General features: G+C 47.3%; 1 protein-coding gene across 2 annotated transcripts in view; it reads right to left on the bottom strand.

Annotated features, from left to right (window-relative positions):
- Positions 1–329: 329 nt before the first annotated feature.
- SORL1 (sortilin related receptor 1) overlaps positions 330–15,298 on the bottom strand; it is a 153,009-nt gene continuing 138,040 nt past the window's right edge. The window contains exons 42-48 of one of the 2 annotated variants that reach the window (XM_047690800.1): positions 14,962–15,081; positions 13,968–14,132; positions 12,490–12,664; positions 11,171–11,277; positions 8,683–8,875; positions 5,991–6,206; positions 330–4,642 (exon numbers count right to left, since the gene is read on the bottom strand). In XM_047690800.1, coding sequence (XP_047546756.1) covers positions 4,575–4,642; positions 5,991–6,206; positions 8,683–8,875; positions 11,171–11,277; positions 12,490–12,664; positions 13,968–14,132; positions 14,962–15,081 — 1,044 coding nt within the window. In that variant the 3' untranslated portion in view covers positions 330–4,574. The remainder of the gene's footprint in view (positions 4,643–5,990; positions 6,207–8,682; positions 8,876–11,170; positions 11,278–12,489; positions 12,665–13,967; positions 14,133–14,961; positions 15,082–15,298) is intronic. The other variant, XM_047690801.1, reaches the window with a different exon arrangement.

The raw sequence follows: 15,298 nt of genomic DNA, 5'->3' as shown, positions 1-15,298 counted from the left end.
TGCTTTCTTCTGCCCTTGGAGCAAACGGTGCCTCCGTTTGTGATGACAGCTTTAAGGGGGCCACGGCTCCTTCAGGATAATTCTATTTACCCCACAACAGCTGCCGTGACATCTCCCCGGCTCCTCAGATGACACCCGGGTATCCTGTGTGTCAAGGATCTGCTGTCTGAGACCACCCTGTCAATAACAGAATTGTTCCAGGTCTCAGGGTGGCCTCATCTACGGAGGAACCCTCCTTCTAGAACAGGCAAATCGAAGGGTGTTCGGAGACTGTATTAACCATCTTTATTGCACTCAAAAGAACTCAAGACATAAGAAGAGAGAGTGGATTTTCATAGAGGTGTTTCCTTGACCCAGTTACATTTTTATTCAGTGAAAAAAGTTGACATTGAGACAAAAATTATCATAAAATTGTGCAACAATATAGTAAAATCTTCAGCAGAAACAGGTGATTTTGGAAACGTATCAAGGCAATTGAAATCATAAATGCCTAATTTCACTTTGGAGAGAAACACGTATACAGTGTTTCACTTTAAATAAGAGCAGAGTAGGCCTTTATTTTGCTGCCAATACTTGGATTTTGCCTAAAGTTTCTAGCAATTCGTAGCAAGAGTCTTTACAGGAGAAATGACACGGGATATCTGAGAATAATGTTCCACTTCGGCACTCGTACTTTCTTCCATTGGCGTTAACACACATGAAACAGATACCAGTCTCGGGTTACTTGGCTCTGAGGATTTAATTCCTAATATGGCTGTTCAAGCTCAGTGGGCAGAAACATACACGCAACCCATCCTCCCTCAACCCACGTCCGATGGTGGTTCCCATTCTGAGAACGAGCTCATTGTCCATGTACCCAACCACCCACACCTCCTGCTATCTACCCCATATCTCAGTCTTGCATAGAAAGTAGTCTATAGAAACTTAATGCACTGGCTTTTATTACACAAAAATTGTACCTGAAAGGCAGCACACACTCCAGTTAATAAAAATAAAGGACTCGGAATGTCAAGAGACAATCCCAACAAAGTGGAAGATTCTGCACAAAGTTTCAAGAGTCAATTCTGAAAATCAATATGGAGATGGTATTCGGTTGACTTATCTCCCAGAACCCTTCTCTGAGGGGTCTCCCAGCTCTGTCGAAGGAAGAGAATAAATCTTCTCGGGGAGGCACCATGCCCCCCTTAGTAGGGAAGTGACCAACCAAACCTAACTAGATGAGGTTTCTGCCCTTAAGGAAGCAGTGGGACCATAATCTTACAAGATGGAGGGACCATTGGGTGGATATTTGAAGACAGGATTCTCCAAGGGGAAGTGGACGATTATCTCTAAGAGCCTCGCCACACCACTGCTCTCCCCAGGTCCCCCTAAGACAGCCACTGTGTGAAAGGGGGTACGTTCCTTAAACGGCTCTAGCCTAGTTTAACCTAGGAGGCCAGGATGACGGGCAGGAGCGAACGGCAGTGTCCCACACCTGTCCCACCCAAGTGCCCCGAGTGATAGATGCTCTGCCCCGAGCAGAGATGGAACCCCAGGAACCTCTCTTCCCAAAGTTTCAACCAGTGACCCAGCATCATAACCTTGTACCCAGTAGGCCAGGGCAGCCAGCAGTTCCTGGAGTGTCTCACCTGTCTGGAAAGGTCTGCATAGACATGGCTCCTCCCTCGACTCCTCCTCGGAATTTGACTCTGTCATTTCACCCGCCTGGACCCGGGTCTCACGAGGCTCGAGCTCGAGGGGTGTTTAATACATAAAGGGGCAAGATCAGCCACCAGAGAAAATCTGTACATAATCCCCCTGTCTGCCAAATTTTAGTGGTCCGTTAGTGGTCCACCATGGCCCACGTGGATGTGGGCTTCTGACATTCAAATGTGCACTGGGGGAGAATAAAACCTTTACCCCGTACAGTGTGAACTTTCAAGGTGGTATCTCCAACGAGGTACGAAAAAGCCCCTTCTTCACGAACAGAGGCTCTGACTGGTCACAGTGAAGACAATTACCTGGTCACTTCCAAAGGGCGCACATACTTTCTGTTCTCCTCTCCTACGGCCACTCCCGCCTCTGGACTCTCGCAGACGGCACATGTACGCCAAAACCCCACAAAGTTATGCAGAGGGAAGGAAGAGTGCGTGCTTGAAAAGTTCATAAAAATATACAATTTACACGTAGCTGTGTCTACCTAGCTTAGTCTTCAGAAACTCAGCTCTTCTGTGTATATAAAATACTCTAGCCCTAAAAGGCTGCTTTGTCTCAAACAGCACAGTGGCGTTCTCCGAGGAGAGGGGTGACGGTCAGTCTATACAGTACTGTGCACTAAGCGCTGGGAGGCACTAGGAACAGGAACTGGGTGCTCAGACGTGTCTCCAGTCGCCGACTGGACACACAGGCTCTGTAGAAAGGCTTGCCTGCGGAGCCACGGAGAAGAACGTCTCAGAGCCTTTGAGATCAGCTTTTACGAATGCCAACGAGAAGTTGGCAGAAGAAAATATACTTTCTAGTGGTCCGATTAAGATAAGGTAAGACGAGATAAAGCCAAAGAAAATCCATTCTTTACGAAACTCACAAAGGGCAAAGAAGCGGGGAGAAAGGCCGGAAGGAGGCTCCTCATGACCACCGCTTGTTAAAATACAACGGAGCCTTACCCACACGATCTAACTACATGTCTACAGTTGAAAATACTCCTCATTCAAAATATATATATATGTGTGTGTGTATATATATAAATTAAACTTTTTAAAACTAAAAAATTTAATTGGCTCTTTGTTTTCCAGACAATCACTAGATAGAACAAAACTATATTCTTGCCCAAGAATGATACTTTTGGTTAAAAGAAAGCAAATATTTGTGAGAAGGTGACACGGCACACCTCGGAGGACATGGGGTCTTTACGAAGCTTGCATATAAAGGACACATATTCAGAAACATGACTTTGGGACATCCCCGAGCTCCCTGTTTCTCAGCTGAGAAGTTCTCCAGTGGGGCTCCTCCGGCAGGGATCACAAGGGCGCTGGACGTCGGTGTCTAGGGCCGGTGTTGGTCCGCAATGGGACTCCATGGACCTAGCAAGTGGCCATGAGGTGAATACCCGGGTGGTGTTTAAAGGCATAAGGAATAATAGCTCAGCTTGTTTTACAGAGCGAGCAAGCTCTAGCGTTGCTGTGACTCTCAATTAGATGGAATGGTCTCAAGTCCGTCCATCTCCCGTATCTCTGTCGGAGCGAACAACACCCTTTAAACTGGGCAGGGGTGCGGGGAAGGAGGTGGAAGGAAAGAAAAGAAAAAGGAAAAAAAAAAAAGAGAAGGCACTGACCCAATTCAAAATGACTGCATATATCAGGGACAGAGTTTTAAAGATAGTAAGTGGCCACCTGAACGTAAATATGAAACTTTACATGTGGGGGCGCCTGGGTGGCTCAGTCGGTGAAGCATCTGTCGTCAGCTCAGGCCATGATCTCAGGGTCCTGGGATCGAGCCCCGCATGGGGCTCTCTGCTCAGTGGGGAGTCTGCTTCTCCCTCTCCTGCTCCCCATGCTTATACTCTGACTTGCTCTAATTAAAAAAAAAAAAAAAAAAACCTTAAAAAAACAAACAACAAAAAAAACCTTTACATTCGAGATACTTCAGTGGTAAGGAAAAACAAGATATCTGAAGGACAAATTAGGTACTCTTATCTGCCAGTGTATCTCTCATGGCCCAGACCTAGCACTCTCCCACGAGCAGTCATTTGTGGCGATGACCACGACACCAGTGTATAATAAAGCAGTGTTCTCGGCTTGTAGCGTGGAGAGCTACATCTTGTGCAGAGGCGTAGACGATAAGATTCCAGCGGTGAACATAAGAGAAGAAGCCGTTGCTTGCAGGGCTCTCGGAGCCGCAGGTCTGTCTAACTGAAACCGAGCAATGATTCAATGTCCTCTCCTGCCCGATACCATTACATGACACACAAGTGAATAAAAACGGATTGTTTCCGGAATGGCAACAAAACTGCTTCTGTTGCCCACCCCTCGACCCTACAACCCCTCATAACGTGCGGAGTCAACGACCACGAAAGCCTTGCCTTATATAGAGTCCGAATAAATTAACAAAAGTACAGAAAAGAACTTTCCCCCACTATACACACAAACTCTTTCATATAAACAAAATCCAAACAAACTTTAAAATTTGAGCACACGTTCAATGGCGGGGGGAGGGGAGGGGGTGGGAGAGATGCCACCCATCACCCTCTCTCAAAGTTTTTATTAAATACATTTCTGTGTCTTAGAAAAATAAAAAGAACGGCCAATTTATTGACTCAAAATTATCTCACAGACTTAAAAGCATGCCCAGCAAGCACAGCCCTGTAAGACTACATTAATATGAAATCAGAGCAATTTGGTTACTAAAATCAACCTGGTTTGAAGTTCACAGCTGATTACTACAAAGTTTATTCATTCCTTTCTTTCCTTTTTTGTTTTTGTTTTTGGCCGATATAAAAATAACGTATTGCAACTCAAAGTGCATCTTTTAAAATAAACCATCGACTATCTTTATCAAATAAAATATTTACACCATTTGGTTTCTAGTGAGGAGAGCTTTCAGGCTATCACCATGGGGACGTCGTCTGAAAATCCTGTTATCATAGGGGCATCTTCATCGTCCTCCCCTAAAGGCAAAAGAGTCAGTCCGTGGTGAGTTCCATCGCATCTGCATCCAACCCCAACTCCCACCGCTCCGCCCCGACCACTCCCAACACCACCAGCCTGGAAAATCGGGACCACAGCCCACCAGGTGCAGTAGCCAAAGCCAAATCCCAGCTCAGCTCCCCGCCGACACGCTTGGGTCACCTTCTCCCCCATCAATGGGTAGCCAAGCTTATTTTAATGGTAGCTTGAACTTGACCAAATAAAGAAAGTCAATCTCTTAGAAGGGAGAATCTTATGACCTACCCAAAAGTCCGAAGGGCAATTTAGCTTCCCTAATTTGAATGATCCACAGCTTATGTCAACAGTGAAACCTCATAATCTGCTTCCTCCTCTGAACCCTCACTGCTCTGAGGGTAGGGATCTTAGAGGGGCTAAGAAAGTCCCGCTGTGGCCCCTGTTCCAATCCTGTCCAACTAAGCTGTGTGATCCACATTCAGTGATCACTGTGTGGTACCACCACGGGTCCAACTCCTTTTGCCCCCAGGAACGGAAGCAAAGAATGCAGCCCATTCATGCAAGGCAGTCCAAATACTTGTACAAAGCAAGACAGGAAACTGAGAAGAGGGAGCAAAGCTAATATCAAATGATCAGTGGGCAGGGAATATACAAGTACTTCATAAAGAAAAAAGATTGTAACTGGTTTCCAGAAAAAAATAGGTATGTGAAATCACATTTGGGGAAGACCCCCCCAAACACACCTAATTTACCATGTTAAGCAGTCTACTAGCTCTATTAGCTTTTAGAATCTGAGCATGCAGACATCTTAAAAGGGCTACTTCTTTCTTTTTCCCATACCATGCTGTCGGTACGGGAAAGAAGAATGGCGGGGAGGTTTGACCAGCTGTATCAGAAAGACAGAGAGCCAGATGGAAAGGGCCTCTTTGGACAGAAGTCATCTGGGAAAGCATGACGTCTCCTCTTGACTAGGCTCTCCCAAGATGTCAGACCTCCAAGGTCCATGAAGGATGAGAGGGCTTGGACATTCCGGAAAATCTGCTGATGCTCTGGGAGTCTCCTAAGCCCCGGGCCCTCCTATCCTTTCTGCACAAGGCAAGCTCCTCCCAGGTCTTCCACAAAACCGCTCCCGCTCTGGGCCCAGGACCACACCGCTGAAGAGAGTACGAGTATTTTAACAGAGAAGCAAGTTCCAAGCTAAGGGCTCCAAAGGGTTTAACGTAAAGTAAAGTAAAGCAGTGAGATCACTGGTTAACGAACCCCTCCTAAGTGTCCCAAGACAAACCTGACCCACGCATCTCCTAACCAAGGACCCGACTTTGGAGGAAGCCCGGGGCGGCCGGCCCCACTCACCCAGGTCGTCCCCCGAGGAGAAGATGGCCGAGCCCAGCCTGGAGCTGTAGTGGCTGTTGGCGAAGGCAGTGAAGCTGCTCTGCAGCCTCCGGTGCTTCGTGTACAGGACGGCAAAGCCGACCCCCAGGCTCAGCAGGACCAGGAACAAGATGGGCACCGCCACGGCAGCAACGTCAGTGGACCTGGCGGCCTGGGACGCCGACGCGCCCCCACCTGCTGGGGCAAGATGCCACTGCATTAGCCTCCGACGTCAGGGAGGGGTTTGGGCGGGGGGGCTATGAGGCAACCCAACCCCCCCCCCCCCCGGCCCCCGCCAACACCACCAGCACCAAAACCGCTAGGAGCCAGCAAACAGTGAGCCGAGCCGCCGGCCTAGTGCCGCGCGTCCCTGCACCTGACGACGGTTTCCCGATGCCTCGCCACGAGCTGACAGCCCACGGGCCTGGGGCATGCCAATACGGTAATTACATTAGCCTCCTAATCACGGCCTTGTTGTTTATTTAGATAATCTCTTGGAAGGGAGACCTTTGTTGGGGTATCAACATTGATTTCATTAGCATTATTACTTAAGACCACTTGCTTGCCTTACATAAGAGGATGTGAAATCAGACCACTAATTAACGAGATTGCAATTATTTCCCCCTACTTGGCACCAAAGTCACTCTGAACTGCAATTACCTGAAGCTCCATTAAGTGATACAAACGAGATTCCTTTACTGCAACACTGACTTAACAGCTCATCAAGTTTTATGAGGTTTTTTTTTTGTTGTTGTTTTTTTTTTTTTTTTTTTTTTTTTTTTACGTAGATAAAAGAGAGAACCTTTCCATACACGTTTCACATTTTTTTAAATGCTCTTTGCAAAGCCAGTTCGGGGTCTATGACCTAACAACGATGCTCACTTCCCCCTGTCTGAAACAAATTCCAGCTCTATGATGATGGGCTGGTAGATCGGCCTCCACAAGGCTCTACGGCCAAGCCATCTTTGGGTTTGGGCTGGTCTTAAGAAATCGGGGAAAGTCTGAGCCTGAGGGCCAGAAGTGGAACTTGGAAGTCAGTTTGAGCTACGGAAGCACAGTGGACTTTCCAGGTCCCATAAGGAGCCTCGTCAGGCTTGAGGTCATTCCCTGGGATAGGGCTAAGTGGTACGGACCAGGCCTGGGCCTCACGGGGAAGGCCCGGTAACGACCCAGGAACTCACCCCAACCAGATCATCAAGATGGGCCAGAGAACAGCCATTTCTTGCAAGACCAATCTAACAACTCAGAATCCATGCCTTTAATTTCTCTCATTATTGACCCACCAAGAAAAGCTGCGGCAAATTCTTACATCATACGTCCCAACCTAACCCCAGGTGTGAACCGATAAACTAGAGGGATGCTCTTAGCTGGAAGAGGAGGAGGAACCAGGATGGTGTAGTAAACAGGAATGAGTGAAGCCCCCTCACCCCACTTCTGAGGGGACAGCAAACATCAAGGGACAAGACAGAGACGAACTGAGGCCTCATGGAGAGATTCTTCCTGCTTGATAAGCTCAGTTTTATTAAGGCAACACTTTTTCCCAGAGTCTATTGTAGTCGTTAATTGGTTTTACTTAGAGAGGAGGCTCTATTTAGGAAACGCTAGGTTAACAAGACTTTTGTTGTTTGTTTTCTGTAAGACCTTCTCAGAACCTCAAGTATGCTGGGATTCTCCAAAGGGATGCAGTCTGCCAAGGTTTTCCTTTTAGGGAGGTGCCTGGGAAGCAGGACATGTCGGAGCATACAACAACTCAAACGCAAGATTTTGGCTTGAGTGTTGGTGAGCTCCTGGCTGGGAAGAAATGGAACAAAAGAAGACCAGTGGCAAAGCATCTGTTGATATCCTGGCTAAGCTACTACAATACAAGCAGAATTTCTGTGTAAAGGAAAGGTTCCTCTCCTCCGCCATCAGCATGACCCAGCGCCAGCATCTGTGAGGGTTCAGAAGACAAGATGCCAGGCCAAATTCAGGTTCTGCTCGGGAGCGACAGCTAAGATGAAGCTATAAAATCAGTTACTCTATGGGAAGGAGATTAGTTACTGACTTGAAAGAACCACAGAGAACATTGGCATATTGGAGGCTCTGAGAAGTCCTGCAAAAAACAAACAATAAAACTCATACCAACCTAGTGTTTCCCAAGCAGGACCTCCTTTTGAAACAAAACCCATTTTTAACCTATTCCCATTTTTGGGCTTTACATTCAGAATGTGGTCACTTTGTAACCCCAGCTCCTCACACCACGCCTGGTTCAGGAAGTGTTTGTTAAATCAGTGCCTGACTAAACTGAAACGTAAGTGATTTTCTTCTGAACTAAAAGAATTTTTTTTTTTTTTTTTTTTTTTTTTTTGAGAGAGAGAGAGAGAACATTTTACATGCACTTTGGAAAGACACATCTTGGGGCACCTGGGTGGTTCAGTCAGTTAAGCATCCAACTCCTGGTCTCGGCTCTGGTCATGATCTAGACCCCTGTGTCAGGCTCCTTGCTCAGCAGAATCAGCTTGGGATTCTCTGCCTCTCCCTCTGTCCCTCCCCCTGCTCTTGCGCATGTGCGTGCTCTCTCCCCCAAATAAATAAAATCTTAAAAAAAAAAAAAAGACAAATTCATCAAACCATGCTATATCCTTCATTGATTTCCCAGAACGGAAGACAGAAATGGCCCCATGAAGTGACTTACTCGACCCCAGCTCGTCGTACAGCAGGACAGCAGGCTCCCCACAAATCTGGCTGCCAAAAAGGCATCTTGCTTGCACGGTGAAAGTGTAATTATGACCCAGTTTCAGGTTGGAAATTTTAAAGAAATTGTCAGTAGTATTCCCAAGGTAAGCTGAGATATTCATGGCACTATCAAACATGTGTATCTCATAGCCCTGAAAACAGACACGAGAGATTGTTCAGGATCTTCAATAAGGACTCTGACAGCTTCTATTATTGGTTCCAACTTTATGTGAGCTCCTTATTGCAGGCTTTTATAGATGCTAAAGCACTTTGGGCTTCTTACTAGATCTTTTTACATTACCATTGAGATACGGGATTCAGAAAATGGTAATTTTCCCATCCCAAATGTCTCAAATAACTACCACACCCACTTATGAGCTGCAAAGTGGAAGCGAAAAGGTAGCCCTAATAAAAGCCATTTTAACAAATATTCCAGTGCACAAAATTCTGGTCAACAGTTCACTCATTTGAAGTAATAGTAAATGCCACAAAGAATCCGGACAAGTCAGCAGTAGTTCCCCGTAATGAGATCTGACTGATAACGAATCCGGGTCACAGGGGACTCCAGCAGTGGGGTAAAAAAAGTCAGAATGTTTCTCGGTAGAACAGCGTGTGGGAACTCCACAGGCAGCCCGCAGCTCCCTCTCCAGCTCCTGGAGGCGGATGGTTGCCCCAGACCAACCTGGCCTTGAAGAGAAAGCGCTTCAAGATCGGGCTAGGATCAGAACTGACTACTGGACTCCTCTGCTAATCTCTAAGTACCTCAGTGTCAAAGCTACCAACTCCCACCCCATCAGCATCAAAGAAAAGGCCTCCTCTCCTATCTCTATACCGGCTCTTGGTCCCCATTCCATTGACGCTGACCCGCCTATTCTCTGAACTAAGCCCGGTGTGGGGGCGCGGGGAGGGGAGGACATGCGACCTGCTTATGCACACCCCATGGGAAGTGAAGTACTGACCTGTCGGCTCAACCTGAAAGCCAGGCTTCCGCCACCTAGGAGGGACCCTGATGACAGCTGGCTGCCAAACTGGGCCTCCCAGCACCACTGGCCTGGAGTTCCATTCCTGCCTTCTCCATCCTACACTAGCATTCATCATTTTCTACCTAATATACACCTGCTGTAGAACATTTGCAAAATACAAAAAAGGTATAAAGAAAAACATTTAAATGACACAAACATCAACCATTTATTTAACTAGTCGTCTTCTGTTGGGACGTTAAAGTTGTCTCTTCTTTCTTGTTCCCAGAAATAGAACTGCCCTGGAGAGCCGAGTCCATAAATTCGTGGTGTATATCGTTTTCTCAGATTAAGATCCTAAAAGAACTGCCCGGTCAAAGGCTGTAAATGCTTTTCCTGTTTCGGATACGTGTTACCCAAATGCCTTACGGAAGGCATTTCCAATTCGTATCTCCAGAGCGCTAATCTCCCCGACTACAACTCATTCTGGTAACTGTTCCCCACAAACTTAGCCTGTTTCGTGTGAAAGTGTCCTGTCTCTGGGGTTCAGATTATCAGGGAGGTGGATCCTTCTTTTCTTTTGCCTACGACTACTATAGTTTTTACTTTGTTACCTGTACCTTTTCCGAAATCAGAAGCAATTCGGGAACAAATCAGAAACAACAGAAATCAATTTCTGTTTTGAACGGCTTTGAAAGCTTTCTTTGCATTCGAGTATATTAACCATTTACACGTCACGGTTGGGAGAGTTGTGAGAATTTTCAAGTTTTAATCTAGTTGTGCTTCTGGCCTGACACCGTGACTGTTCACAACTCCAGCGCTCTTTGCCACCACCGAACCCGGAAACAGCCACAGCTGATTTACTGTGTCTCTATTTAGCTCCCGCTTTGCCAACCATGGGGACAAGCCGGGTCTACTACAGAATCTGTCCACCTTTGGGTGGCCAATCTGTTCCCTGATGACGCTCTCCTTCTCCTCCCACCTTCTGTTGTGAATACAGTCATCGGTCTGCCAATGACAGACAAAACAGTGTTTTCTATAAGGTCAACAGACTATGTTCGAGCACTTTCTGCTCTCGCAGACACCACTGCAAAGAAACCTCGAGGCCAGTTTGAGGCTCAGCCCCTGGCACGGGAGCCACAGCCCTGCTTTCAGACTGGCTGCGGAGGACGGGGCCCTGGTTCCGATGCCCAGCCCCACCCAGTTTCAGAAGGCACAGCGAAGGTTCCAGCTCATTTCCCTGTCTTTAGGGAAAGACAAGTTCAGGAATGAAAAGTGCTTAGTGCAGAGATTCTCATCTTTAATGGGCAGTATAAACATTTCACTAATTAGCAAGCCCACAGAAAATGGTCCTTTAATTCTCAAGTTCACTCCCTTGCCCTATTCTGTTTTTTCCCCATCTATGCTAGCATGCCATTAACAAGCTCATCTCTAAAGCTGCGTTTCAATTAGATTCCCAAAGTCATTGAGGAGGAGGGAGGGACTCACCCTGCTTTCATTAAAATGCTTTTCCTTCAAAGCAAGACTTTTCCAAAACAGAAGAACGTGGTCGTTTTCTGTTATGATTTTTAAGGCATCAGGTGCAGATAATGAAACTGAAAATTAAAGATGAGACAGGATGCAGTCAGTGGCTATGGACTGGAATCACTGTTTTCCTGTCTGATGAGATAGATAATGCTAATCTGAGGGGCACCTGAGGGGCTCAATAGGTTGAACATCTGACTCTTGGTTTAGGCTCAGGTCATGATCTCAGGGTCATGAGACTGGGACACAGGTCGGGCTCTGCGCTGAGTGTGGAGCCTGCTTGGGATTCTCTCTCCCCATCCCCATCTCCCTCTGCCCCTCCCCCCAATGCCTTTGTGCTGTCTCTAAAAATAAAATATTAAAAAAAAGAAAAGAAAAGAAAAAAGAATGCTAACTCAAAAGGCTAGATTAAGGAACAAATAAAATACATAATGTTGTTCAGCATAGAGCATAGCACATGGTAGACACTCTCTGACATCTCTTTAGTTGTTGTTATAATACCTTTAGCCAAGAAACGTGGACAGTACTGCATTCAGTGGCCCTGAGAGCCAAGGATGCCAAAACCAAATTGGGTGGGGGACAAAGGGAAGCGATGGGATGGACACAGTTCCCTGGCTGGACTTCTGCTCTGGTTCCAGTCCATCTCCTGCTCTCCCTAGTCCTGCCCCAGGGCCTGAGGAGCCTCAGAACTCAGCAAGGGGCCAAGGCCTGTGCGCGAACACAGAGCCCTAGAATGACACCGTGAGTCCCGCCAGACCCACTACTCACATGGCCGGTCTGGTGAGACCGAGCCTCTGTCACAGACACTGTGACATCGTCTGCTGCTGCCCAAGTACCCGAGCTCATGACCTGCTTTCTGAGACAGAGTCTGACTGCCGAGCCAATCCCAGGCTGGCAGCAAGGCCTTTTCAATCTACTTCACGTTTCCTGGTCTCCCTCCTTGGCTACACATCTCCCTGCCGCGAGGAACCACAGGGTTTCAGCCCAGGTTCCCATTCTTGGCTTTCGTGGCAAACACTCAGTTTTATTTCCTAACTCTTTTGGGCATTCCTGCTCTCCTCCACCCCAGTGTCAAAACCAACTAGGCAGAGGGAGAGTGAAAAGAGACACAGCATACCCTCCAGTCCACCACCCTGCAGCCCAGGCACTGGAAGCCCACCCTGCCGGGCCCGCTGTGGATACTGAAGAGGGTGTTGATCCTTCCACTGTTACTGTCTAGGCGTCCGAGCTGCCCCATGGGCCCCTTCTTGTGTGAGAAGGACCCTGCTCTCCCTCCCATTTACCTGTGGTGATTTTTATACTGGAATCTTTGCTCATGTTCCCCAGCTGGACGATGATGTGGTATTTCCCTCCAGGCTCCAACTTGGTAAGGGTGTATTCCACTGTACTGTTACGGGACTTTATTTTGTAGCTTCTGTCACTCTTTCTTATTAGATCTTTGACAGCAACTGCATATAACTGGGACAAAAAAAAAAAAGAGAGAGAGAGACCCTTGGTAATCAGAAACTTGGCACTTTTTGACTCTTTGCAATTCAGCAGGGGGCAATGGAAAACCCAAGTGTATCAGGGGGCTGCAAGCCATAGCAACCTCCTTCTGAGCCCGCAGCGACTCCATTCTCTGGAAAGCCTTTAGGGTGGCTAGGCTCAGACTTGGAACAAGCACTCACTCCCAGAACTGTGCACAGAATTATCGATTCGACCCAAAAAAATGACCCCAGGGAAAGTCACATTCACTGTGGCATCCACACAGAGGTTGGAACAGGCAAGAGCAATTCAAGTTCAGTGCTCAGTGTATTTCCCCGGCAGTAATAGCTCTGGGTGGTGTCAGAGGACACAACGAAAGGACAGCAAATTCTACTTATTATCTCCCAGGTTGCTTTTTACATATGTGGAGGCCAGGGCAAATACAGGGACATGGGGCAAGTATAGGAAACTCAATCACCAGGAAGAACTGGAGAGTCAAGGAAAGCCTGAGCAACCGAGCACTGAAAACTACCCCAGGGATGAGGGAGAGGGCAGAGGGGACGGAGGGAAAATGAGCCTGGGTCAAAGGAAAATGGGAGCCATTTTCCAGAATTACTGCCTCTTCTTTTATTCTTTTTATTTATTTATTTATTTTTTAGAGCGGGGAGGAGGCGGCAGAGGGAGAATCTCAAGCAGGCTCCACGTCCAGCACAGAGCTCAATCTCATGACCTTGAGATCACGGCCTGAATTGAAACCAAGGGGCCGACACCTAACCGACTGAGCCACCCAGGCACCCCTCACCTCTTCTCTTAGAGCAAGAGCCAGTAAACCTTTTTGTAAAGGTTCAGGTAGAAAATACTAGGTTTTGAAGGTCAAATGGTCTCTCCCTCCATGATTCACTTCTGCCCTGCGCAGTGTGAAAGCTGTCACAGGCTAAGATTTAAATGACCGGTTAGAGCTTGGTTCTAATAAACTGTATTTACACAGTCAACAAGCTGCACGTGGCCAACTTGCCTCTGTCTGCCAACCCGCTTTAGAGGCTCAAGGAAGGGAAGGTGAGACGGCAGAGAAGAAAAGGGGGACAAATGACTAGAACAGCTAGATATCGTGGAGAAAGGACAACTCAGAAGTGGCACCTATAAGAACCCCCTCTTTGGGCACACAGATACGGCGATGAGACCTCCCGCTGAGCTCCCACTGCCAAGCCTAGCTTTCATGCGGGGTGACAGCACCCTCTGGCCCGTCCCCAACCATGCCAAGAAAAGGAATGGCTGGCTGGACACCCGGCCCTCTCACCAGGTCCTGGTCAGGAGAATCATAGGGGGATTCCCACTTGATGACAGCCGAGGTTTTGCCGGTATGAACGACGTGCAGGTGACGCGGTGGGAGCCTGCTGTCTGGGATCATCTTGACCACGACGTAGTCGGAGGATGGCCCTTGGTAGGGCACCACCACCCGCACCTGAAACCAATACCACAGGGACGCATGGAGCTGGCACCAAGCCATTCTTTTCAACAAAAGAGTGACAGGTGTACACAAAATTCAATCAGTAGTAAAGATATAAAAGGTGAAACAATGCCCCACCTTCCCCAGATCTCTAATCCATTTTCCTAGAAACAGTAATAGTTTTATGTGCTTCTTTCCAGAAATGTCTTATGCTTCTGTAAGCACAGACGCACATATGTGCATACCAGATACATACTTGTATAGGCATGTGTACACGTAGCCTGTTTTTAACTTCTTTACACAAATGAGAAAATTTTAGGCTCATATTTTCAGGCTCTTCACTTCTCTCACTTAACAAGATAGCACAAATATTTTCCACGTCAATACTATTTCTTTGGAAGACTCTTCTACCTCTGTTCTATTTCTTTTGAAGGGTTGCCCTGTATTCTTAACCAGTCTTCTCCTGATAGCCATTGGTTTCAAATCTTCTGCTATCACAAGCAACAGTATACCCAGCATCTTTTTCCATCTATCTTGGCACACGTGTAAGTGTATGTGGGCTAAGCTCCTAGTCCTGGAAATGGAATGTGAATTCCTGTGAATGCTTATGCATTTGCCAAGTTCCCAATCCCCCACGGAGATGCAGTTGGTTACTGGGTCATTCAGTCCTTTCTTGAAGTAGGAATCCAATGCTTTCACAGAAGAGGAACCACCCTCTTGCACACACAGATCCTGGAGTCATGCCTCCAGCTCCCCAGGCACAGGGTCTGAGCTAGGAGCCCAGGATTTAAGCCATCCTTAAAACACAGAAACCCCTCTGGACTCCCCGGTATGGAAAACTCACCAGAAACAAATACTGCTCGTCCCTACTGACAATGACTGTTTTGTTGTGCAGGGAAGTAGTCAGGCTCTGCGGATTGCGATACAGGTCAAGGAATGACGTAGCATAGAAAATACCGTAAACCTGGCAAACAGGATGGAAAAGGACATCAGCTCCATGGCCAGAGACCTGGTTCTCTTGAAATCCCTAATTAATGCCCTTGAGCTTCAGGAGCGCTCAAGAGAGAAGTGTCTTCCTTCAACATTTATTTACAGAAAAGGTACACTGGGGCAGGCACTGAACCCACCACCACCAAGATAAACCAAGATAAACATGGTGGGCTCTCTGTCCTCAAAGCACT

Source organism: Lutra lutra, chromosome 10 (assembly GCF_902655055.1).
Source record: "Lutra lutra chromosome 10, mLutLut1.2, whole genome shotgun sequence".
Taxonomy (NCBI): domain Eukaryota; kingdom Metazoa; phylum Chordata; class Mammalia; order Carnivora; family Mustelidae; genus Lutra; species Lutra lutra.
Note: the sequence above shows the minus strand (reverse complement) of the source record. Positions and strands in the feature narration are given on the sequence as shown.